Here is a 24181-nt window from a genome sequence, read left to right as displayed (position 1 = left end):
CCTGAACCCCCGGACCCACGCTTCAGGGGAAGGCAGGGCTTCCGTGAGGATGGGAAGGACGGACAGGTGCCCACCACAGGGAAGGTCCCCATAAGAACTTATCTGGGGACCCCCACTAGGCCTTTTGGGCCATCTACATTGTCAGGGAGAAGTCCAGCCCCAGGCACAGAGTGGGGACAAGGGATGGGCACAAAGGGGTACAATCTCACACCTGGAAATTTTAGGCATAAGCAGAGAAGTTTCTTGGAAGCAGAGGACTGTTCTTCACACACAGGGTGGGGGGAGAGGGTTGGATGGTGACCCCCAAAATGACAGGTGCACATCCTAATTCCCAAACATGTCAATGTGAGCTAAGGTGGAAGGGGGCCTTTGCATTGTCATTCCTCCACGATGTGAGGTGGGACATCCTGGATTATCGGGTGGGCCTGAGCCCCTGACTGCTGTCTTTATTAGAGCTGTGCAGGGGACAGACACACAGGCAGAAATGGAGTGATCCAGCCCGAGCACTCGATCCGAATAGCCCTGTCCAGGAGCTGAGGGACGCAGAGGGAGGGGAGGCCCCTCACTCCTCAGCATCAGCTCAGGAGGTGGGCACAACCCTAAAGAAGCCCCATCCTGCTGGGCTGTCCCCACTGCCTGGAGTCCAGGCCCTCAGCCCTCCCCAGAGCCTACAACAAGATGGCCCCAGCTCCCCCCCACCAGCCCCTGCTCGCTGCAACCCAGCCAAGGCGGCCTGGGGGAGGGGAGGGCCGCAGGGAGGGGAGGCCCAGCCGTCCCTGGAGAGCAGAGCTAACCCATGGCACATAATCCTGTTAAAATATTAATCCTCATTTAGCCGGGAGGCGAGGCACCGCTGAGATAAAGCCCCTGAGAAGTGATAAAGGCACCGCAGTTGATACAGTGGAGCGTCCCACTAATAAAATCCTGCGGTGGCGAAGGTCGGGCTGGGCGCAGAATCAGAGGCCACAGCAGCCATCTGCCTTACAAGCGCTGGCCGAGGGGCAGTGCTGACAGTGGGCATCTGCTGATGTCGGGTGGGCACCTCAGTCGCTGCAGGAGAGAGGCTGGCCCCTCACCCGCCTGCCACCCACAGCCCTGGACTGCAGTGGGCCGTCGCCCTCACCTCCAAACACCACCGTCAGCTCACAGCCTGAGAGCCAGCCAGGCCCCAGAGCAAACCTCCAGCTGTCCCCCAGACTCTTGTCCCAGGGGCGTGTGGATGAAGCCTCCCAAGAGGGCCGAGGGAGTGACCACTGCAGCCTGGACCTGTCTGGGAAGACTGTGGCCATGTCCTTGTCCTGAGGGGACCTCCAAGCCAGCAGACTCAGCCAGGCTGCCTCTGTCAACATCCCCCAAAGCCAGCAGTGCCAGCCTGACATCCCCAGGGACACGGCCCTGGAGTCAGGGAAAGCCACCAGACCCAACCGTGCCACTCGTCACCAAGGGGAACTTGGGAGTGACGTGATGGCTCCAGGACTCCAACACAGGGGACGAGTCTGCTCCCCTCCCCCAGGTCCAGAAGCGCCAGTCCACTGCACCCTGGCCAGAGAAGGCAAGTTCCACGAGGACACCACCCCACCCACTGCACCTCGACCAAGGAGGCCGGAGAGGCCACTGTGTGCCAGGCCCTGGGACAGGAGCTGAGCCATGCTTCTCCCACCTCCTGGGGAGACCCGTGGCCAAGCACATCACACCAGGCCACCCGTGAGAACAGGGTGCTGCGTGCACGCTGACCCACAGAGGCACCGCCCCGTCTATGCCTTGGCCACCAGCACAAACCAAGCACAGGCCCAGGCAGAGCCATTTCAGATCCAGACGTGGTTCTCTGGAGCCTGAGCCCCACGCACGACTCAGCCACGTGGGGCAATCTCCACCCGTACAGATGTCCCTCTACCCAGCCCCCAGGCCAAGGAGGACCCAGGCACCAGGAACCCAAAGCAGTGACACATACATGCTTATTCGTCCCCAGGGAAGAGCCCTCTGCACCCAGAGCTGCACACGGTCCCACGTCCCCAAGCTCAGGCCACCTGACAGCTGGGGAGCCCCCACCCAGGACAGCTGGGTCAATGACCTCAAACTGCCACCACTCACTGGCAAAGAGCAACCCGGGCCCAGATCCTAAATAAGAGACTTGCCTGGACCAGGAGAGAGGCCAGGGAACTGCAGGGAGGACGTTGTGGTATCAGAGAGCCAGAAAGTGTGACATACGCACACCACAGAGACACATACGTGTGTGCACACACAGGGCACACCCATACACGTGCACACGAGCACACACGCCACACGCATATACACACGCCACACGCATATACACACAGTGGCAATATGTGAAACAGACATGGGAGCCCACTTACAGCCCTGGAGATGGCCAAAGCTGGAGCAACGTAAATCACGAAATAGACTAAGTGGCTCTGATCATAACCCAAGGTGTCGGAGAGGCCTGCGAGTCACGCTGACCAATTAAATGGCTGAAAGTGGGCCTGGGGAATCCCCAGCAGAACTCCAGATAAATCAGGGAGGTCCTGCATCGTGGAGGTGCAGAACACCCCGCTCCTGGAGTATGAGCTCCCATCACAACCTTCTTCCAAAGAGCCCACTGTGCGGGGCAGGGGGAGTGGGAGCAGCAGCAGTCTGAGACGGACTGGGCTCCACCTCGGCCAGGCATCCAGTTGACGCCCCAAGAGACGGGTCCTGAGGGTGGTGTGTCCTCAGTGTGATGTGAGGGGAAGGCACCTGTCCCTGAGTCTTTCTCCCCAAACCCCACAGCCTCGGTCCAACCACAGGAGGAACCCCAGAGGGAGCCCAACCAGGGGACCCCTACAAACCCCTGCCCAGTGCCCCTCGGAACCGCCAGATCCTCCAAGACGAGGGGCGTCTCAGCAATGGCCACATCCAGAGGGGCCCATGGAGACCTGAGAACCAGCCATCATGTGGGCTCCTGGGTGGGATCAGGATCAGAAAAGGGTATTAGGTCAAAAATAGGAACGGCTGCGGGGAGCGTGGGCCTGGGTTCACAGTGAGTCCCACACGGCTCGGCGCTCGCCACCCCAGCAGTGTGGGCGCCGAGCAGGGCCGGGGTGCAGGGAGCAGCTCTCTCACACCGCCTCTGCCTCTGCCTCAGACTGTTGAGAAACAAGAAGTTCCGTCATGGCGTGGATCTGGGGGTCCCCCAAACGCTCCCGGGTTGAAAGCCCAGTCTGGATGCAGCTGCGTTGGGGGGGGCTTGGGAGGCGACTGGGGGGTGGCAGAGGATGAGAAGGGACCAGGGTGAGAAGGGACCCTTGTGGGGGCTACGGGAGGAGGACTCTAAGCAGAAAGCTACCAACAGGGCAGTCAGATGGGAGTGTCAGACCTTTCACTAAATTGAGACAGCAAGACTTTCCCTAAAATTGGACTAAATAGACCAAGGACAGAGGCCAAGGTCAGGCCTTGACGCGGAAGAGCCTGATGGAGTCAGCTCAAGGTCAGTCTTTGTATCTAACATCCTGATGACAACGCAGCCTTCACCTCCCTGTCCAACAGCCCCTCTCTAGGCAGTGCCCCCCAAGGAAGCCGTGCAATGGAGAGGAGAAAGGGAACCCAGGGTGGGGGGACCCAGCGTGCGTGACCGCCATGGCTGCACTATTTCTTAAAGAAGCCAACAGCCCCTGAGTCTGAAAATGGGGATCCTATGAACAAAGGCTGGTAAACTGGTGGCGTGCAGACATGGTTAAAAGAGGGACTCTAGAGCCAGAACGTCAGCCGCTCCACTCACCAAGCCACCTTACCCTCTCTCTACCCGAGCTTCCTGCTGTAAAGCAAGGCTGCTCCTAACTTCTGCCTGAAAGAACCACCTTGGAGCTTGATGAGACCCTGGATAGAGCCCAGTGCCGGGATATGGGAAATGCCTCCACCCATCACTAGAACCAACCATCGCACACCCATGAGGTTACAAAGGGAAGCCTATGGGCCAAGGAGCTCCCGTAGCAGCCCGTGAATGAGCAGAGAGCCAAGAACAGGTGGAGCAGCCCAGGCCTGGCTGAGACTCCTGGGACTATCAGAAGCAGGTCTCCGGAGCCATCTCCAGCAGGCCGGAGAGGTGATGTCACAGAACTGTCAAAACCTGAGCAGGAGTCAGTCAGAGAAAATGCAGAGAACTCAGTCCACCGGCCACCAGGGCCAGCGCCAGCCCCAGCACATCCACTCCTGTCCAGGCAGCCAGCCCTGGCCAGGCCCTGGACTGCGGACCAGTTCCTGACTCACCTGCTTCCCGCCCCCTCCTGGCAGCTGAACCCCAGGGCCCAGGCCTAGGGCTCTCTCAGCTAGGAGGAGGTCCCCTGAGAGTGACTGCCAGCCCAAATCATGGAGAAGTGGGCTTAATTCCCTCTGGGAGGATGCAGCCTGGGGCTGAGCAGCCCTGGGCCGGGGGCAGGGCCACTGCCCAGGACACCTTGGGGGACCAGACTCTTTAGGCTAGTTCCCACCATCCCAGGAGCTCTGGATCCTTGGTGCTGGAGGCACCAGAGGCAAGAATCAGCAAAGGAGAGTGAAGCTGCACTCTAGCCGGAGGCTGGGAGCCCCCCCATGATTGCTTCTACCATCCCATTGGCCAGGACCTAGTCCCATGGCCAAGCCTCACTGCACAGAATGCTGGGAAATGGAGTCTTCCTTCTCAGCAGCCATCTTGCCACAGAAGAACAGATTCTAGGGATGACGCCCCTGCCCAGCCCAGCATACACCCAGAGCCCTCCACAGCCCACAGGACCACCTGGCCCACCTCCCAGCTCCAGTACTCCCTCACCTCCAGGTGTATCCCTCTACCAGGAAGCCTCCCTGCCCTCTTCTTCCCAGTTCAGTCCATCCTAGGTCTCCTGCAAATCTCAGGTGCTTAGAGGGGCCTTCTGGGTTCTCACCCCAGCGCTCATTAACGGGAAGCCCCTTCCCTCTCCCAGAGCCGCCTGCAGTTCCGCTGTGACCGTGTCCCCTGCACTGGGAGTCTGTGCAATGCAGGGGGCCAGTCTCCGTGGCTGTCCTGCGCCTCAGCCCCGAGTTGGCCTCTCATGGTGGTGGCCAGCCTGCCCTGTGGTTCCCAGCCTTCAGCACCCACCGGCTTCACCAAGGCTGGTGGCACGGAAGCCTCCCCAGAAAGTGTGCTTCCTGGGCCTGGGGAGGGAGGGCCCAGACGCCCACCCCATGGGCCTGGCCAGGGAACATGGCTGCGCCTCGGCGGGGGTTGCTGATGCTGTGAGGGCACACAGAGGTGGCATCTCTCTGTGGCAGTGTCTGCTAGCTAGAACTCAGGGGGCAGTGGGCCGCTGTGGCCAGTTTGCTGCTCAACAAGACTGAGAGGGCGGCTCACTCCCCAGAGGCCCCTTCCCACGCAGCCAGCAGCAAGTACTTCATCAAAGTCTCCAGAATCCACCTCCAGCACAGCCACGTCCCCGCTCCCACAGCCACCGCCCGGCCCAGGCCACCACCATGTGGACAAAGAGGACAGGGGAAGGGGCCAGGCTGGAGGTCCCTAGGGATGAGGCAGGCCTTGGGCTGGGTCCTGGCCCAGGCCCAGGAAGCCCACCCACAGGCTCTCGCCAGGTAAACTGTTGGCTGGAGAGGGAGTCCATCCCGCCCCCGTGTCCTCTGGGTCAGAGTAAGCCAGGAGTTGCTGAGGGCTGGGGCTGTGTAGGACCCCGCCCACCCTGGGGCACAGGGAGGGAGCAGCAAGGACCCAGGGCCCTGTTGGGAGGAGGGGATGCTCAGGTGCCCAGCAGCCCACACTGAGAGGCGTCCACTCGGGCCCGGAGCGTTCCTGCGTCCAGGTCTGTGCGCCCGCCCATCGCTGAAGAAGCCTGAGATAAGACGGCCCAGCTGACCCTGGGACTTTGCCCTCCTGGGCCTGAGACGCCCGGCACCTGTCCCTCTGGAGAGCCGTCATGAGAGCCTCAGCCACCCTCCTCGCTGGGGCTCTGGCCACCCTCCTGGCTCCGGGGGCCGGGGTGCCCGTCCGAAGGCAGGACCGCCAGAACAAGCTGCTGCTCGTGTCCTTCGATGGCTTCCGCTGGAACTACGACCTGGACGTGGAGACCCCCAACCTGGACGCCATGGCTCGGGACGGGGTAAAAGCTCGCTACATGACCCCGGCTTTCGTCACCCAGACCAGCCCCTGCCACTTCACGCTGGTCACTGGTAAGTGCTAACCTTGGCCGGGCCTGGGGGCAGGCAGGGCCTGAGACACCTGGTGAGCGGGCAGGAGGAGCCCGGGCACGGGCACAGCCCTGCCCAGACACCACACACGCCAAAGTGAGAAACTTGCTGCAGAGGGGGTCCCCACATGATCCTCCCCATTGGTGGCAACTGACCAAGGGCAAATAAAGCTCCCAGGGGGCTTGCTAAGCAGAGACCCCATCCCATCTGGGTGGCGAGCAGCAGGGCTCGGGGGAGGCGAGTGCGGGATGCACCAGGCTCTCTCCCGGGCTCTCTCCAGGGCTCACCTCGGCGCCCTGCCGCCTCCTCCTCCCTCAGGCAAATACATCGAGAACCACGGGGTGGTCCACAACATGTTCTACAACTTCACCACCAAGGTGAAGCTGCCCTACCACGCCACCCTCGGCATCCAGAGCTGGTGGGACAATGGCAGTGTGCCCATCTGGATCACAGCCCAGAGGCAGGTAACGTGGCCCCGCCCGCAGAGACGCCAGAGGGGACAGGGACCTGGCCTGCAAGGCTGTGAGAGTGGGAGAGCCCAGCCCGGGGCCAGCCGGGAGTCCAGCTCCGGTGAGAGCTGAGTAGCTGGTTCCATGGTGGCCCCGGGGCAGGACTGACCACGAGGAAGCATGTAGCGACCTGGTTGATCTGCGTGGCACCCATGGCCCTCGCGGGCTGGACAGCCGAGTTCTGCAGGGTCACGGGGGAATGGCAGGTGGTGGTGGTGTGGAGCCAGGAATCCCGCCTCACACAGTGGCGAGGTGCCGCTCAAGGGGAGGTTTTCAAGGTGACCCCAGAGGGAACTCCTGAGCCCAGCCCGCCTGACAGCCAGTGCTCCCACGCACCCAAGTCACCTCCTGCCTGTCCATACGGGGCTCGGGCCCCCTCTGGCAGCTCGAGAGCAGATGTCAGAGCGAGGACCTGGCATCTCATGGCTTGGGGCAGTGGGCTGGCAGGCGGGCCTGCTGGCCAGGGCAGGAAGCAGACAGATCTGGAAATGAAGCGGCATCAATTTATGGAAAGATGAATGACTGGGTTGAAGTCTGGAGGGCAGGGGACGGCACAAGACAGACAGATGGACAGACACCTGCCTGCACCCACTGGGGAGGCTGGGCTTCAGGGCCAGAGAGGGCTCTGGGCAGGTCAGGCTTGACACAGAGACCCAGGACCATATGAAAGACAGGACATAACAGCTTGAATAAGAAGCGCTACTTCAGAAAATAAAAAGCCTGAGCAACACGGGCAGGAGAGGGGTGAGTGAGCCGGCCAACGTGGGCGTGGGCACAGGACGAGCAGGGCTGCCAGCCAAGGGTCCTGTGGGCTCAGTGCCACCTTGCCTTACCCCGGCAGGGCTTGAAGACCGGCTCCTTCTTCTACCCTGGTGGGAACGTCACCTACCAAGGGACCGCCGTGACTCTGAGTCGGAAGGAGGGCATCCTACACAACTACAAAGACGAGAAGGAGTGGAGGGCCAACATCGACACGGTGATGCGGTGGTTCACAGAGGAGGACCTGGCTCTGGTCACTCTCTACTTCGGGGAGCCGGACTCCACAGGCCACAAGTACGGCCCAGAGTCCCCGGAGAGGAAGGAGATGGTGAGGCAGGTGGACAGGACCGTGGGCTACCTCCGGGACAGCATCGAACGCAACAACCTCACCAGCAGCCTCGACCTGATCGTCACGTCTGACCACGGCATGACGACCGTCAACAAGACAGCCAGCGACCTGGTGGAGTTCCACAAGTTCCCCAACTTCACCTTCCGGGACATCGAGTTCGAGCTCCTGGACTATGGGCCGAACGGCATGCTGATCCCCAAGGAGGGGAAGCTGGAGAAGGTGTTGGGTGTGCTGAAGGGCGCCCACCCCCGGCTGCACGTCTACAAGAAGGAGCAGTTCCCCGAGTCCTTCCACTACGCCAACCACCCCAGGATTGCCCCGCTGGTCATGTACAGCGACCCCGGCTACGTCATCCATGGGGTGAGCTCCTGCTGGGCGCACCACTCACCGGCGGGCGGCTCCCCAAGGGCCAGGAGAGCCCCGTCTCTAGTGGGCACACACCCTTCAGTGTGCACAAGGAACAGGAGTGCAGGTGCACCTGAGTGTGGGAAGCCCAGCCACGGGGCAGAACGGGCACAGAGCCAAGGGCACCTGAAGGGGAGCAGAGAGTGGAGCAGGGAGAGGCAGTCCCGGGGGAGGTGCCACTGAGCATACATCCCAACCCCCTTGAAGGAGGCCCAGGCCAGCCCCACGCTAGAAGCCCAGCCCCTTCCAGTTACCTGCCTGGCTCCTGGCCAAGGCCAAGTCTTTGGGTGGCCGATCACGGTCTCAGAATTCAGAGGAGCCGAGTCTCAGAATCCCTCCATCCCCAAGTTGGTACCCCTCCCAAGGCCATCTGCCCACCTGGGCGCCAACCCCCAGCGGATGCCGAGAGGGCAAGAGGGCTCCATGGTGCTGGGGCTCCCAGCAAGGACTGGACACCCCACCCCTCCCTGCAGAGAATAAACGTCCAGTTCAACAACGGGGAGCACGGCTTCGACAACGAGCACCTGGACATGAAGACCATCTTCCGGGCTGTGGGCCCCAGCTTCAAGGAGGGCCTGGAGGTGGCGCCCTTTGAGAGTGTGCACGTGTACGAGCTCATGTGCCAGCTACTGGGCATCGTGCCCGAACCCAACGATGGGGACCCCGACACCCTGAAGCCCATGCTGCGCTCGAGCGAAGGAGGGCGATCCTCCCCCGCCCCGTCCACAGGAGGGCCACCCTCCCCCGCCCCGTCCACAGGAGGGCCACCCTCCCCCACCCCGTCCACAGGAGGGCCACCCTCCCCCGCCCCGTCCACAGACCCAGGTTGGCACGGGCACACAGGTAGGCCGGCACACCCTTTGACCTGGCCACCCGACACACCCCTGGGAGTGGTGAGGGAGGAAGTTTGGGGGCTCTTGGGGACAGCTGGAAGCCCCCGGTCCTCGGTGGAGGAGCTGGGCTGAAATGTGATCCCTCCTCTCTCCCCAGAACTGCCCTCGGGGTCTGCTCTCCTGCCAAAGGGGCGGCCTCCATTGATGTCGGCACTGCTGGGCACCCTGACTCTTCTGGCCAAGGTCACGTAACACCCCACCATGCAAGGCCAGAGGCTGGAAGGAAGAAGGAGGATGCGGCCAGGCTCCCTGCTCCCCACCCGCACCCCTCCGTGCACCTAGGCAGCCGGCCCGGGGCTCTGACCCTGCCCAGCTGGTGACCACCAGCCTGCACCACAGCGGGGAGACCCCGTGGGACCCTAAGAGGACCTTGAGCTGCTGGCTTCAGACTCCTAGGACATCACGGCAGGAGCCCAGGCAGCCCCACCCTCCCTCAGAAGCCGGCCTCCTGGTCCTTCCCAGAGGGGCCGTCCCCTCCGCCTGCCCCAGGCTCTGGGCCCCTCAGACACAATCCACCACTCAGAAGAAAGCAGAGTGAGCTCTGTCGGGAGAGGAACTGCGGGGCCAGGTTCCCAGAACGCCCCAGCAGCCAGCCCACTCAAGGACATCCCCATGTGCCAGTGACAGGCCACCCCGGACCTCTGTTCCGTGCAGTTGCGGCCCTTGGTCAAGGCAGAATAAAGCCACGCACTCTGAAGTCTGAAGTTTGCGGCAGGGGCTGGGGGGGAACCGTACTCAGCTTATGGTGACGGGGCGGGGGACAGGACTGACCCCAGGCAGTGGGAGTGACCAGCTGGAGGGTGGCCAAGAAGAGCCAGGAGCAGTAGGCACGCTTCCCAAAGAAAGGAAGAGCCGAGTGTCTGAGCCCCGGCCAGGTCACCGGGCGTGGTCCCATGAAGCTGTTCGAGTGGATGCTCCGACCTCGGGGGCAGGAACACAGGAATGGGAGCAGCTGGGGACAGTTAGGAGGGCACCACTGGGGTCCCAGCAGGGCATCCTAGTGGCAGGGTGGAGATGATATAAGAGGACAGTTGGGGACACGGTCAGGACAGAAGGTTTTCAAGCTCTTGGAGATATAATGCGTGAGGGGTGAAGATAAAGGACAAATGCGGGTGGTGTGAGGTTCCGGTCCTGCGGCAGGTGGAGCCACTGGAGATGGGGAAATGCTGGGGAGGGGCCGGCGCCAGGACACCCGGGTTCTGAGTTGGTAAAGCAGCTGGAGAGCCTGCACTGGGAGCTGGGTGCCCAGCACGGTTTGGCTGCAGTGTGAACACTGGCTTGTCTACACGATGATAGGGCTTCAGGCCATGGAACCAGAGAGGAGCCCCTGGACCCAGCAGACAGAGGAGAGAGTGGCCCACTGAGAGGATGCAGCCCGCGGCCCCGGGGCAGAATTTCCAGGAGGGATCTGGAGATGCTCATGGTGGGATGTGGGCGGCTGGTGGGTGGCTGGGGACACTTGGCTGAATGTCAGAGCTGGAAGAGACCCTGGAGACCCTTCCACCCAGCCCTTCATACAGATGAGGATGTCAGAGCCCAGGCACTGTGCCTGACAATGCACAGCTGTGTCTGAACAGTTTTCATTCCCTGAAAACTGGTCCTGAGTTCTGCTGGCTACAACATGGGCCCTCTGTGCGTCTGAGGTTCAGGTCCTGGAAGTGAGCCTTCCAGCACAGAGAGGGCACCATGGCGTCCCTACAGCATGTCTACAGAAACTCGTGACCCTTTGTTCTCCCCAAGAACCACGGGGGCCAGCAGACATGAGTACTTCAGAAGCAAGGGACAGAAAGGCCAAGGATCTCCAAGCACATCCCCAAGGAGGCTCCCCCAGAGACGCTGGTGTGCTACAAGCCCACTCTCCAGAACAAAAGCCCCCCCCCCCCCCGTCCTGTGGCGCAGATTCTCTCCTGATGGACCTGAAGCTGGCAGCATGAGGTCCCTGACGCGGTGCTGGGAGCAGCACCCAGTGCCAGCCTCGGGAGTCACGTCTGCGGCATCGTGGCTGAGAGCTGGCTTCCTGCTCCGCGGCTCAGCACCTCCAGCCCAGCTGGTGAGCCCAGTTTGGAGCTCAGGCCACGTCCTGTGGCCAGTTTCCTTCTCCAAAGCCATGCCTGGAGTATGTGTCACAGTCGAAAGGAATGTCCCACACAGCCCCTGGCTGTGACTTGAGAGTGCCCCAGGCCCACACAGAGGAGCTGGCCAAAGACTGGCAGGGGTAGAGTGAGAGCGCTCCCCCCTCTCCTGGGGTCGGCAAGCCGAGAACCAGGCCTGGGGAAGTGCCCTGGTCCTCCCAGTCCCAGAAGAGGCGCTGTCATCTGTGGCCACACGGGGGCGCACAGGAGCCCTGCAGGGACGGAGCTGCGGCCGGGAAGAGCATGCTGACACTGGCCCTGGAACCCAGGCCACCAGTTCCAGCCTTGAGCCCTGAGCCTCCACTGCCATCACCCGGGGGGCACTGCCCAGCACAAAGAACCCCTGGGATAAAGGGACCTATTCCATCACAGTCCCATCGGGGTTGGCAGGTCACAGTCACCAACACGAGGGCAGCTGGTTTCCATGCAGTCCAGGAACTGGCCCCGTATGTAAGAAACTGCTGATTCCCTAGGACATTGGCAAACAGGAGAAGCGATTCACTCTTGTTGAGGACGGCCCCCCGCTGGACAGCCAGCCGGTCCTGGAGCAAGGGTGGGCTTTCGCCGGGAAGGAAACGGAATGAGGCGGCTCTTTGTGACCTGACAGGGAAGCAGTGTTGTCTGCAAGCCCTGGCGCTCAGCAGGAACACACAAGGTGGAAACAGCAAATAAGGTGGTGTCGATTTGCTCCGGTACAGGGCCAGCAGCAGAAGACTTTCTCCTGCACATTTTGCATATGAAAACCCCTTGAGTGCTATGTATTCAAAACTGTTTTTTAGAAACCAGGCTTTGGAGGTGGACAAATGTGTTCCAGTCCTGATCCCCCAGGAGCTGTGGCACTGGGCACAGCCCATACCTCTCCCAGCCCCAATTTCCTCACCTGAAACTTGGGACTCTACAGCATGCCCACCTCCCTGTGCTACCCAAGGATGAGGCTCTCCTCTGCAGAAGGCAGCACAGGGCACAGCATGCCCAGGCAGGTGCCCAGTAGAGGGCAGCCAGGGGATGATCACAGCCCACTGCAGACAGCTGACTTTGCCCAGCAAGTTTGTCCCTCTCAAGAGTAACTCTCCTGGGGCAAGGCCATACACATTTTTGCAAGTGTGCATTTGTCCAGATTAGCCTACCTCCACCTATGAGCTCCTCCCAGGCCTCAGGCTTGGACCTTTGGCTTCAGCCACAGTGTCCAGGATCCATCCCAGCCTGCACTCCAAGCTGCCTGACCAGCTGCCTAGAGCTGGGTCCTGCCTCGGCCTGAAATCTGCACTTTGGCTTGTGGGCCTCGGACCTCACATCCAGGAGTTATCCAGCACGGGCTGCCCTCCCAGGGACAGCATCCTCGATGCCTGCAGCCACACCCAGGCCCTGCCCAGGCCAGCCTCCCACCCCCACCAGCTCTGAAGCCGTGGCTGGACTGGGGCTCTGTCTGGATGGGGCCAGCTCCAGTCTTGGCCTTCCTGAGCCTGCCCACCTGGTGAGGAGAGCATGAGAGTCCACATTCACAGCCAAGAAGGGGCGCACACTCACAGGGGCAGGCAAGGCACCACCAACCCCAGAAACCCACCGGACTCACACTCAAGGTTGCCACACTGGCTCAGCCCGAGTCTGCTCTCTTTTTCCTTTCCTTTCTTTTTTTAAAATATTTTTAGATGTAGATAGACACAAAACCTTTATTTTGTTTATTTAGGTTTTGTTTTGTTTTGTTTTTTATGTGGTGCTGGGGATGGAACCCTTGTCTCATGCCTGCCAGGCCAGCGCTCTACCACGGAGCCACAGCCCTGCCCCTGGAGTCTGCTTTGTAAGGTCTGGGCCAGCAGGTACGTGGAGACTCAAGAGGAAAGAGGAGAGAGGATGGAGGAAAACCCTCTGTCTGTCCCACTGTCCATGGACAAGCCTCCCAGGTCAGGACATAGACTAGATGCATGTGGGAGCTGGTCTTCCCATCTCTGCGGCCCTGTATGTGCAATGTGTGTGGAGGCACACCCCAAGCAGCATGTCCTGGGTTCAAGTTCAGCTCCCACCAGCTCCAAAGCTCACCAGCTCCATGGCCCTGGGCAAGTTGCCCGTCTCTCTGGTCTCGGTGCCTCATCTGTTAACTCGGGAACCATGGCAGCACTGTCTCACAGGATGGTCCCGGTGACAAAATGAGTTAGTCCTCACAAACTGCTTTGGCCCAAGCATTCTGAAAAGACAGACTGACAAATGCTTTTGTATCTAAGAGTGAGAAAGTCCCTTCGCCTTTCAAATTCACCCATTTGATTCTCTAGCAGAAAGGTTCCGGCTGGTGACCCGCCCACATCTTTCATGACCCTCCTGTGTGGTGACGACAGAGGCCAAGCTCAGAGCAGTGGGGCCAGAATGAAATGTCACTTGGCTTCATTTGTCATGCATTTGATTTTTACAGATCACCTTCAATTCGGGTTACTGCTACTGATTTTCTGGCTTTTGTCATTGTTGCTATTTAGAATGAAGTAACATGTAGCAATTTTAAAATGTGAAGAAGATATTCTTGAAGAGCACAATAAAACTCACCAGTTCTGTACAGAATTTGACATCAAAATAAAAGATAAATAAAATTAAGTAACAAAGGATGAGTTCATTTAGTTGGCCAGCCAGGAAGTTTCTGGAGGGCAGTGTTGGGCCTCTCTGCCGACAGAGACGTGCCACGTGTCCACTATCATCCCACATGAGGCAGAGTCCAAGGAAACCCACAGCTGAAGCACAGCGACAGTCTGGCATCATCTACTGGTCCAGGGGCTGGCAGTAACGCGGGCTGGTTTGTGGCAGGGTGCCCCAGCGGGGACGCAAAAAGCCCCCTTTGTCAGGTGGCCCCGCCCCTTCAGAGCTGGCTCTGGCGCTGTCACCAGGAGGCGGCGCTCGTGCGCGCCTCAGCGCCTGCCCGAGCTTCCTCCAGCCGCTTCGGACGTAGCGAGAGGAACTGGGATCCGTCTTTTCCGCCGCTCCTCCGGCCTCTGCAGCGCCCGCAGAGCTGCTGGATCCAGCCCGGGGAGGGGGTCGGGGACCGCTGAGAGTCGGCCCCGGTCTTAGATGGAGCCCCAAGCGAACTGGTAGTCTAGAGAACGAGGACTTCCAGGGCCAGGTCTCTCTTGGGACCCCGTGAAGCAAGAGGCCCCGTGGCCCTGTGCTTCGCCCAAAGGCTGCCAACAGCAGCGAGCCTCCCCTCTCAGCCTCCTGTTCCGTCAGACGCGGGGTTAGGGCGCACACCCCTCTGAATCCGCGGGTCGGGGGGCCCGGAGTGTCCACTTCTGACTGGTCTCCAGGTCCTGCCGCCGCCGCCGCTGGGCACCACGCTCTAGAATCCCTTCACTTGATAAAGGTCAAGGACGCAGTAGTGAGAACCTCGCCCGACCTCCTGGGGTGAGGCAGGCTACCAAGGGGCCTCACCAGGCGCTCTGGGGGGCCATGGGAAGGGACGCAGTCCATTCCGGTGGGACCTGGCCAGCCCTCTCCCCCGAGGTGCTATTGCTGATACCGACCTAGTTTCCCCACCCTGTCAACTTGGGGTCCCTGGGGTCTTTGGGGGGGACCCAGAAGGAGCATCTGAATATTCACACAACAGGGCAGCTCTGCTTGAGATGCCGCCCAGGGCCCCAAGGCGGCGGCCTCCCCACCTCAGAACGGGCAGCTGTGCGGCCAGCCCTGGGGATCGGGCAGCCGACCGCCACTCCTGCGGCTTCCCGCCTAACAGCCGTGAGCGCGCTGCAAAGGGGACCCCAGGCCACACGGAGCCCGAGTGAGGTTCCCTGGTCCCCAGGCCAGCAGCCGGGAACGAGGAGGACCGGCGTGCGGACGCTCCCGGGGTGCACCCAGGAGGGGTGTCCACGTCGGGGAAGCTTGGAGCCCAGGGCAGCAGGGCTCGCCGCCGGTGTCTGGGGGCGCGCGGCCTCCCCTCCCCCACGCCCACCGACCGCGGTGCGCAGCGGCCCCTGCTGCGCGGGGTGGCAGGAGCATCTGTTGCCATGGTTACCCGCCGCGCTCGGCTCGGTCCGCGGCGCTGCGTTCCCGAGCTGCAGGCTGCAACCGTCGCCGCAGTCGGCACAGCCCAGAGCTGGGTGCAGACGGAACAGCCGCGGGCACCTGGCGCAGAGTGCACATCCCCTCTAACGCACGCGGGCCTGTCCCTCCACGCCCACCACAGGCACACGGTGTAACACAAACACGCCGCACACATGCAGGCGGACAACACAGCACACACGGTGCACACCCGCATACACACTGACACCGCATGCACTGCATCCCAGCCCACACACCCTATGTCTCTCTCTCTCTCTCTCTCTCTCTCTCTCTCTCTCTCTCACACACACACACACACACACACACACACACACGGACCCCACGCCTGAGCAGTGCGCTTGGAACATGCCCCTGCGGGTTGGCTGGCCCAGGAGACTCCAAAGCAAAATCACACGTGCATCAGACAGGAGCTGCTGCCTGGGTCACCCCAGGGACCCGTGGTCTCAGCCGCAGCAGTGGGCCCTAGCCCTTATTAGAGACAGGAGTTCAGGGCCATTGCCCCAGAGTCCCCAACCCTCACTCATCCCTGACACTCTTGCTCGCCATCTCCTGGGAAACCTTACCCCAAGAGCCTGGCGCTAGTGTAGCCATTGGGCACTTGGCCCCAGACCCGGGGTGTCCCCAAACTTTGGACACGCCAGTGAGGGCCTGGGCCCAGGGAATCACAGACCTCCGGGCGCCTCTGGAGGACACCCCCTGTTTCACTGCTGTGACTGAAAGACCCCACCAGAACAAATGTAGAGGAGGAAAGGTGTGTTTAGGGGCTTACAGTTTCAGAGGTCTTAGTCCATAGAAGACCGGCTGCATTCCTCGGGGCTGGAGGTGAGGCAGGATGTCTGGTGGAAGAGTATGGGGGAGGGAAGCAGCTCACCTGGTGATCAGGCTGCAGAGATGAAGGATCCACTCTCCAGATACAGAATATATACCCCATGGCCATCCCCAAAATGAACCACTTCCTCCAGCCACACCATATCTGCCTCCACTTAGTTAATCCCACCAGGGATCGCTCCAATGATTACGTTAAGGCTATGACCCAATCATTTCTCCTCCAAACCTCCTTGGTTGTCTCACACGTGAGCTTTTGGGGCACACCCCACATCCCATCCATAACACCCCTATCCCATGTGGCTGCAGGAGGGGGACCTGGGGAACAAGAAGCTGAGTCCTGGCTCTCAGCGGGGAGAACACATGGGGCCAAGGGTTCTGTGGTGGTTTGAGTGAAGGATCATTTTATGGCTTTGGGCTTCAATCTCCAGAGTTCAAAAAGCAGAGTGACACAGCTCTAACAAAACTATTCACCACGGTGCGTGAACTTATATAAACCAGTTTGCATCGTCTACACCAATAAATGAAAAAAACAAGGATGGAACTGGTTCTGACACTAATACTTATCCAAGGACACCTGGATAAGTATTAGTGTCCTTGGACGCACACCCATCCTTCTCACTAGGAAGTAGAGCCCTGCAAAAATTTAACTTGTTTCATATATAATAAACTTCTGCCACAATTTTCACATATTTATGCTGGTTTCATCAGTGACTCTATCTGAAACAGATTTGCTAAACACTGAAACAAAAGCTTTTAAATTTAAATTATGTGCATGTTCCTGTGGCAGAGACTCTGGGTGGTCAGTGAATTCTCTCCAAGCATAAAACATTTTTATTAGTCAAGTTCTGTGGAAGAAATGGAAGGAGCCAGAGGTGAAGAGGAAGGGGGCAGGAACTTGCCCTTGAGCGGTGTGTTGTGGGCACCACTGTCACCCCATCTGCATCTCACTGGGCCCCCTGTGTTCTCCCTGCTGCTTCCCCCACCCACCAACCGTGAAGGAATTACCCAAGGAAAACCTGAGGCAGCTACACTCAGGGAACATTTTCTTGCAAAGAGTAGAGGAGGCAGACCTTAGGGCTGACGAGTAGTTTAAAATAGTTTAAAAAGCCAACAAGTGTTCAAAGAGAAGACACCATGAGAACCCAGAATATCAAATTCCCACCACCTGTCCTGAGGGACCAGCAGCAACCTTCCCAGATCCTGCTAACCCTAGACCAGAACCCAGGATGGTAAAACAAAGGTCAGAGCCAAGATTGCGCTGGACAGAGTTCAGGTTCACAGGAGGTCCCCAAGACCTATTATTTGGGAACTCTGATTTTCGGTGTATCTAGGGGTGCAAAGTAGGTTTCCAGTTTGGCTTTTCACTGAGGACTGTGACCCGCTCGATGACAGGGGAAGCAGGAAAAGAGGGTGGTTTTGCGTCTATAAAGTAAGGATCCGTTTTATTTTTAAAATGTCAAAAATTGGCAATACCCAGAAAATTAGATACTCTGAGCCCTTAGTGGTGGAAAAACATACATATCACCCTTAAACAGTGCCAAAGGGGCACAGTGTCTTCAAGACTCTTTCAGGGGCCTTGTAGGTCATTTACCCAGGCCAGCTAGGACAGATGAGGAACTGAGGCCCAGTGGAGGAGAGTGGTTTGTCCACCATGCCACAGTTGGTAAAAAACAAGGTCAGAAACCCCAGGAAAAGGTACTTGACATGACTAGTCACTAGGGAAAGGCAGATCGATACCACCATGAGATGCCACTTCAGGCTCACTAGGATGCCTATGATTTTTTAAAATATTTTTTAAGTTGTAGATGGGCCCAATACCCTTATTTGTTTATATATGGTGCTGAGAATCAAACCCAGTGCCCCACACGTGCAAGGTGCACGCTCTACCTCTGAGCCACAACCCCAGCCCCAGCCTGTAACTTGTTTAAAAAGAAAAGCGCGAGCGCTGAGGAGGATGTGGCAATGAGGGAACCCTCACAGGTTCAGGGGAAGGTGCAATGGTGTAGCTGCTGCGGAAAACAGTTTGCCTTCTTCTCAGTAAGTGAAACCCCAAAGAATTAAAAGCAGTGCTCAAACAAAAACTGGTGTGTGCACGCTCCTGCCAACACTATTTTCAACAGCCCAAAGCAGAAGCCACCCACTGTCGTCAACAGAGGCCTGGATCAATAAACGAGCTCCACCCACACAGGGGGGCCCCATTGAGCAGGGAGAGGAGGAAGACTGGTCCTGCCCTGCTCCAGGGCACAGCATGGAGGAGCCCCGAGAACACAGTGCTGACACCAAAGGCCACACGTCAGACTCCACTCACCAAACAGAACGGCAGAGGCAGAAAGCAGACTGGCGGCTGCCAAAGCCCGGGGACGGGGAGTGACTGCCTAGTGGCCTAACTTCCTTTAAGCACAGACACCTGGTGATGGTGCAGAAGATTCTGGATGTATTACATGCCACTGCACTGTACATTTTAAAATAGCTAAAATGGTAAATTTTATGTCCTGTGAATTTTACCACTAGTGAAATATATATATATATTTATTATGGAGATATATATATATATATCTCCATTCCTGAGGCCCCATGAAAAAATAAAAAATATAAAAATATAAAAGCAGGGAGGCTGGCTAGTGACCATGTCTCAGGTCATGAAATTCCCACTGCCAGGACAGGGTCTGCCATTCCAGGACTCCTATACCCTCCACCCATCTTATTTATTTTATTTATTTTTTTTTATTTTTTTTTATTTATTTTTTTTTTTTTGAGACAGGGTCTCACTAAGTTGCTGAGACTGGCCTCAAACTTACCTTCCTCTCTTAGCCTCCCGTGTTGCTGGGATTACCGGTGTGCAGCACCTCACAAGGCTAAGAACAAATACACCCACAAGAAACCCCTCTGGAGCCAGGCACAGTGGTGCACACCTGCAATCCCAAAATCTCAGGAGGCTGAGACAGGAGGATCGCGAGTTCAAAGCCAGCCTCAGCAACAGTGAGGCACTAAGCAACTCAGTGAGACCCTGTCTCTAAATAAAATATAAATAGGGCTGAGGATGTGCCTCAGTGGTCGAGTGCCCCTGAGTTCAATCCCCAGTACCAAAAAAAAAAAAAAAAAAAAAAAAAAAAAAAAAAAAAGGAAGGGAAATCCCTCTGGGGGCCCAGCATCATAAACAAAAACTTTAGCTGAACAAGTATTGGAGGGGAGTCACAGGTAGGCATAAATATTTGGTCCTGACATGGGGACAGACCAGGTATTGCCCAAGGTCCGCCACTCCTTCCAGGCTGCACACCCTGCAGTGGACCTGCCCAGAAAGACTGCAACTCCAACACTGCTCTTGGTCACTGCTCTTGGTCACTGGCTTCTTCTCATGGCTTCCCTCTGTCTGCCAGGCACCGGGGATCCACCCTGCAGCCTCGTGCACACCAGGCAAGCGCTCTACCACTGAGCCTCACCCCAGCCCTTCCGTGGTACTCCTAAGAATTTGTGCTTCTGTTTATGCCATTTGCAAAAGAAATTGGCTCTTCTGTGAAACTCAAGTGAGTCCATTCTATAAAGACATTCAGATGCCCAGAGAAAAGATCCTCATCCTTTCCAGAGGACCGCAAATTCCAACAACAAAGAGATGTGATTTGGACCTAGCAACTGCTTTTAAAAGTAAGACTCCCAGAAAGGCCTGGCCACAGCTCACCCAGGATGACAGCCATTAATCATCGTAGCCCACTTTGCTCTTTCTTTGTTATTAACGAGCTCCGTCCCCAGCTTTGCCGTTGGTCATGAGACCCTGGGCAGATCACCACACCCTCCGTGAGCAGCTTCCTCCTGGCTAAAGTGGGGTGGGGATGCACCGTGTGGCCACTGCAGTCAGGGAGGACAAGGCCTCTGCTATTACATCACTGCCCTGTTTCCTGACCACAAAGGCAAACAAGCCAAAAGAAAAGAGTCCTACGCTGCACGCCGTCTCCATGTGCTCCCACTGCCCAGCAAACAGCACAGGCCGAGACAGTCACAACTAACAGAAGCGTGTTCCTCAAAGTTTGGAGACCAGGACGTCCAGGACCAAGGCACAGCACATGGGGAGTCTGGTGCAGGCTGCCCCCTGCTTCCAAGAAGGTCCCCCAGAGGGGACAAATGCTGCATCCCCACCTGGTAGGCAGGAGGACGAAGAGGGGTGAGCTCACTCTCTGGAGCCCTCATCCCACGGGCAGGGGAGGCGCTCCTGGCCAGGCGGCCCACTCACTCCTCGGCCTCCCTCTTAGTGGCCTTGCTCCCAGGCTGTCTCAACATGGGGGCCACCAACATTGACCCACAGCAGGCGCCGGCTGTGCGGGAGCTCTTGGGACCATGCACCCTTTCATCCTCAGACCCACCTGCTCCTACTCTCTGGGTCCTCATGGCAGCCGCACCAAAGCAGCACACACTGGGCCGCTCTAAACACCCACACCGGAGGTCTCGGGGGTCTCGGGGGTCTCGGGACGCACAGGCCAGAAGCTAATTCAGACAGGCTGCACTTTCCCAAGGCACCAGAGGAGCAGCGAGCGACCTTGCACCTCCAGCCTCCCGGGGACGAACTGTGCTCCCTGTTTCCAAGTTCAATGTACAGAAGATACACAGGTAATGTAAATATTTGGGTCTTTTTTTTTTTTAACCATAACTCTTAAGTAACAGACCACTGACCTCCGGTCTTCACGTCTGGATGACAACAGGGTGGGGTGCAGTCTGCATCAGGAGCAGGAGGTCTCCATTCCCAATGAAGCAGCTGGTCCTCATGTGTCAGTGTGGCCAGATGTGGCCAGATGTGACTCAATCTCCCTGTTTCCATGAGAAGCGGGAACTGGGGTTTTCACAGGAATGAAATCTCCCTGTTTCAGAATGTCAGCGACTAACTTGGTACATTTTAGGTCTTTGTACACCACGTTCACAGGAGAATTGTTCCCAATGCCCCAGGGGTGGAAGCACCCCACACAGCAGGTGAATGGATAAGCCCCCAAAATGGAATAGTCATCAGTCTTTCAACTTTAGAAATAAAGGAAGTTCAGGTGCCTGCTAGGACAGGGTGATCCCCCAGGACCCTGTGCCAAGTGAACAACCAGGCACAGAAGGGCAAATCCTGCAAGAGCCTTCTTACACGAGGACCCTAGAGTAGCCAGCGTCACAGAGACAGAAAGCAGGTGGGCTTTCCAGGGGCCAGGGAACAGTTACAGAAGACGACTGAGTTCCAGAGGTGGATGGTGGTGACCATTGCACAATAGTGCAAAGGTACTCAGGGCCACCAACTTCACTTACAAATGACGGAAAGGGTACACGTCCTATGTCTGTCCCACGATCTAAAGAGAAAGCCTGCCTGGAGTCTGCACAGGCCACTGTGAAGCCAAGTACACCACTGGCTGACCTCTGTGGGGAGGTCCACTCCTCCAGGACCAGGACCCTGCCTTAGTCTCACGCTAAGGCAGGCAGGGAGCTCGCGCAGGACCTGGCTCCCAGCCGTGCTCTATTCTGGTTGGTTTAACAAATGTCATTTGATGTCTTGGTTTTTTTAATGCAATGAGTATAATGTACACAGACACAGGATTGTCTACAGAGAGGGCGGTGTGAGAGTGCACACACCCACACTGTTCCACACGCAGGAAGCGGGATGGGGGGGGAGGTGTGCCTGGGAGTGCAGTCCTGGGCTTGGCTCTACTAAGCAGCCCAGAGTTCGGGCTGCAGCCATCCCATGTCCAATCGCCCGGTCACCACGACCCTCCACAGTGAGTGAGAGAGAGAGTGCTGCGGGACCCACAAAGCCCGAGGGATAATTGGAAGGATGTGAGAAGGCACCACACCATCCCAAAGCGGCCCTGGGGATAAAGGCGATAGCATTTCAGGTTGACATTGCAAAGCCACATGACAGCAGATGGCAGAAGCCTCGCTGTGCAGGAGAAAGCACTCCAGGGCCCGGCAGGGCCAGTCCTGCAGACCACCACCCTTCCTCCTCCCCTGCCCAGCCTCCCCTCCTTCCAAATCCACGCCCCTTCCACCAGCTGTCTGGGAAGAGCCACTGCCCGAGAGACCACGCCCCCAGCTCCCTCTCCCACCCTCAGCCTGGTGGGTTCTCAGGCACTCTGTCAGCCACCATGCGCCATTGCGTTCCAGGAGCTTCCGAAGGTGAGGGGGACGCTCACAGAGGCTGCAGCTCAGGCAACTGAAGTCACCCCAGACTTCAGAGCTGGGTGAGGAAGGACCCCAGGTAGGACCTAGGCTGGGAGGGAAAGTGTGCTCCCGTCTGGTCAGTGCAGTGGACACAGGGCATCGAGGTGGAGACGCCTCGGCACCCTTCAGTTCTGAGTTTATTTTCTTCTAAAGCATTTACTAAAATCGGGTGGAAACCGCTGATTTTGGCTGATTGCCTCACTGAGGCATACGAACTAAGGGACCGAGTGGGAGCATCGCTGAGGCTTGGAACTGCTATTGGTAGACACCCCTGTGTCTTAAAATCATGTCCTTCCCATGCCTCCAAATACCTGGCCCTGGTTTCCTCAACCTGCGCACGTGCTCACAAAATAACAGAGAAAGATGGATGACCTGGGAGGAACGGGCAAAGGATCCAGATGAAACATCGTCCAGAGAGGCGCACAAATGCCGTGGATCCAAGAGAAGACCTTAGCCCCTCGCAATTAAGCCACACAGATTGGAGTGAGAGGTGGTTTTCATTCTGTAGCATCAGTTTTTAAATTGGATAAAAGCTAGTGTTGCCAAGAAGTGGAGACTAAAGCAGGCACTCTAGCCCAGCTATGGTGGGCATGGGTGTGGCAAGAGGTCTGGAAGGGCCTTTGGCTTCATCCATCAAAATTTGATATGTCCCTTAATCCATAAATGTCACATCTAGAACAACTGCGATTTCCCATGAGTTGGCAAAGGTCCTTCCCAGGAGGTCTGGGTAGCAGCATCCTGGGTACCATCTAATACGACAGTCCCGTGAGTGAATCTATAGCAGAGACATTCAGGGGAACACTACTGTGTTTGGAAAAAAATACACCTGCACTCTGTGAATCTCAGAATCTCACAGACTAATGCTGAGATAAGCCAGACAGAAAAGAGATGCCGCCAGATTCCATTTAGGTGACATTCTGAAACAAGCCAACAAGCCACTGTGCCAGGACCAGAGCACAGGCAGCTTCCTAGGGCTCCCAGGCCTTCTCCAGGACTCCATCAGACGGGTGACAGAAACACACGTAGGTGAGAACATGTGCACTATTTCCTTAAGATCTGAGCGCTTTCCATGAGTTACATCCAACTTCACAAACTATTTTTACTGTAAGCATATGTTACTTTTAAGTATGTGTGGAAAACACAATATATTTTAAAAGTCAAAAACACAAGTTATAAATATAACCATGAATATATATTACTTTGATATATATGGAAAACAATACATGAGTGTATTTAGAGTATCTGCTGCATAAATGTATTAAACACCATGAGCCCACATGGAAATTTCCGTAGCCGTGGAAATCACACTACACAAGGAAGTCATAAGGTAAGATCCTTGAAATAAGGGGCTGCCCTCCACAAGCCAACTGGTCATTCTCATGGTGGCTGGCCTCTGGAAGTGCCCATGCCCCTCCCAGGCCGTCCCCTCCTCTGCCTGGCCCCCTTCCTGGCACTGGGCCACTGGATTCAGGACAGGAGGCTCTCTCTACACTTTCATTTGGGAACTGGGAGGTGAAAAGGAACCCTTGCTTGTATTGCCCAAGCGCCATCTAGGAATGGGCCCACGCTTTGTGGGGACGGTCTGGCTGCACCAGTTTGCATGGCCAGAAGAGGGGGGAGTTCCTGGGCAGCTTCTTCTCCCTGGTCAGCAGAGGCCTCCTGAGAATGACCTCAGTAGGAAGGGCAAGAGAGCCAGGGCCAATCCAGGCAAATTGTGGGGACAAAATGTCCCTTCCAGCTGCTGACCTCCAAGTTGCAAAGTCAGTGTCCGAGGGCCTCAGATACACTGTGGGCCAGCACTGCACCCCAGGGGCAGCTAGGAGGCACGTGGCTGGGCAAGAGGCAGAGTGCTTCCCTCCTTGCGGACTGCAAGGAGGGTCTGTTGGTTTGATCCAGCTGGAAGTGGGGACTCAG

The 24181-nt window shown here is 57.7% G+C and overlaps 1 protein-coding gene across 1 annotated transcript; it reads left to right on the top strand.

Moving 5' to 3' along the window:
• The first annotated feature begins 5909 nt into the window (after positions 1 to 5909).
• On the top strand, positions 5910 to 11811 carry Enpp7 (ectonucleotide pyrophosphatase/phosphodiesterase 7). The gene is made up of 7 exons (XM_076870463.1): positions 5910 to 6162; positions 6499 to 6644; positions 7531 to 8157; positions 8676 to 9045; positions 9193 to 9283; positions 10995 to 11145; positions 11701 to 11811. Exons 1-7 carry the CDS (start codon positions 5910 to 5912, stop codon positions 11809 to 11811), a joined length of 1749 nt encoding a protein of 582 aa, XP_076726578.1.
• The last annotated feature ends 12370 nt before the right edge of the window (positions 11812 to 24181 follow it).

This window comes from Callospermophilus lateralis, chromosome 11, assembly GCF_048772815.1.
Source record: "Callospermophilus lateralis isolate mCalLat2 chromosome 11, mCalLat2.hap1, whole genome shotgun sequence".
NCBI classification, from domain to species: Eukaryota; Metazoa; Chordata; class Mammalia; order Rodentia; family Sciuridae; genus Callospermophilus; species Callospermophilus lateralis.
This window is presented reverse-complemented; position numbering and strand designations above follow the sequence as displayed.

Excerpts from the sequence above, each read along its gene's own strand:
- Enpp7 (XM_076870463.1), top strand. The coding sequence starts at position 5,910 with ATGAGAGCCTCAGCCACCCTCCTCGCTGGGGCTCTGGCCACCCTCCTG. Across the intron at positions 9,046-9,192 it reads AGGTTGGCACGGGCACACAG|AACTGCCCTCGGGGTCTGCT; the intron begins GTAGGCCGGCAC and ends CTCTCTCCCCAG. Across the intron at positions 9,284-10,994 it reads ACTCTTCTGGCCAAGGTCAC|ATTCTCTCCTGATGGACCTG; the intron begins GTAACACCCCAC and ends CCTGTGGCGCAG.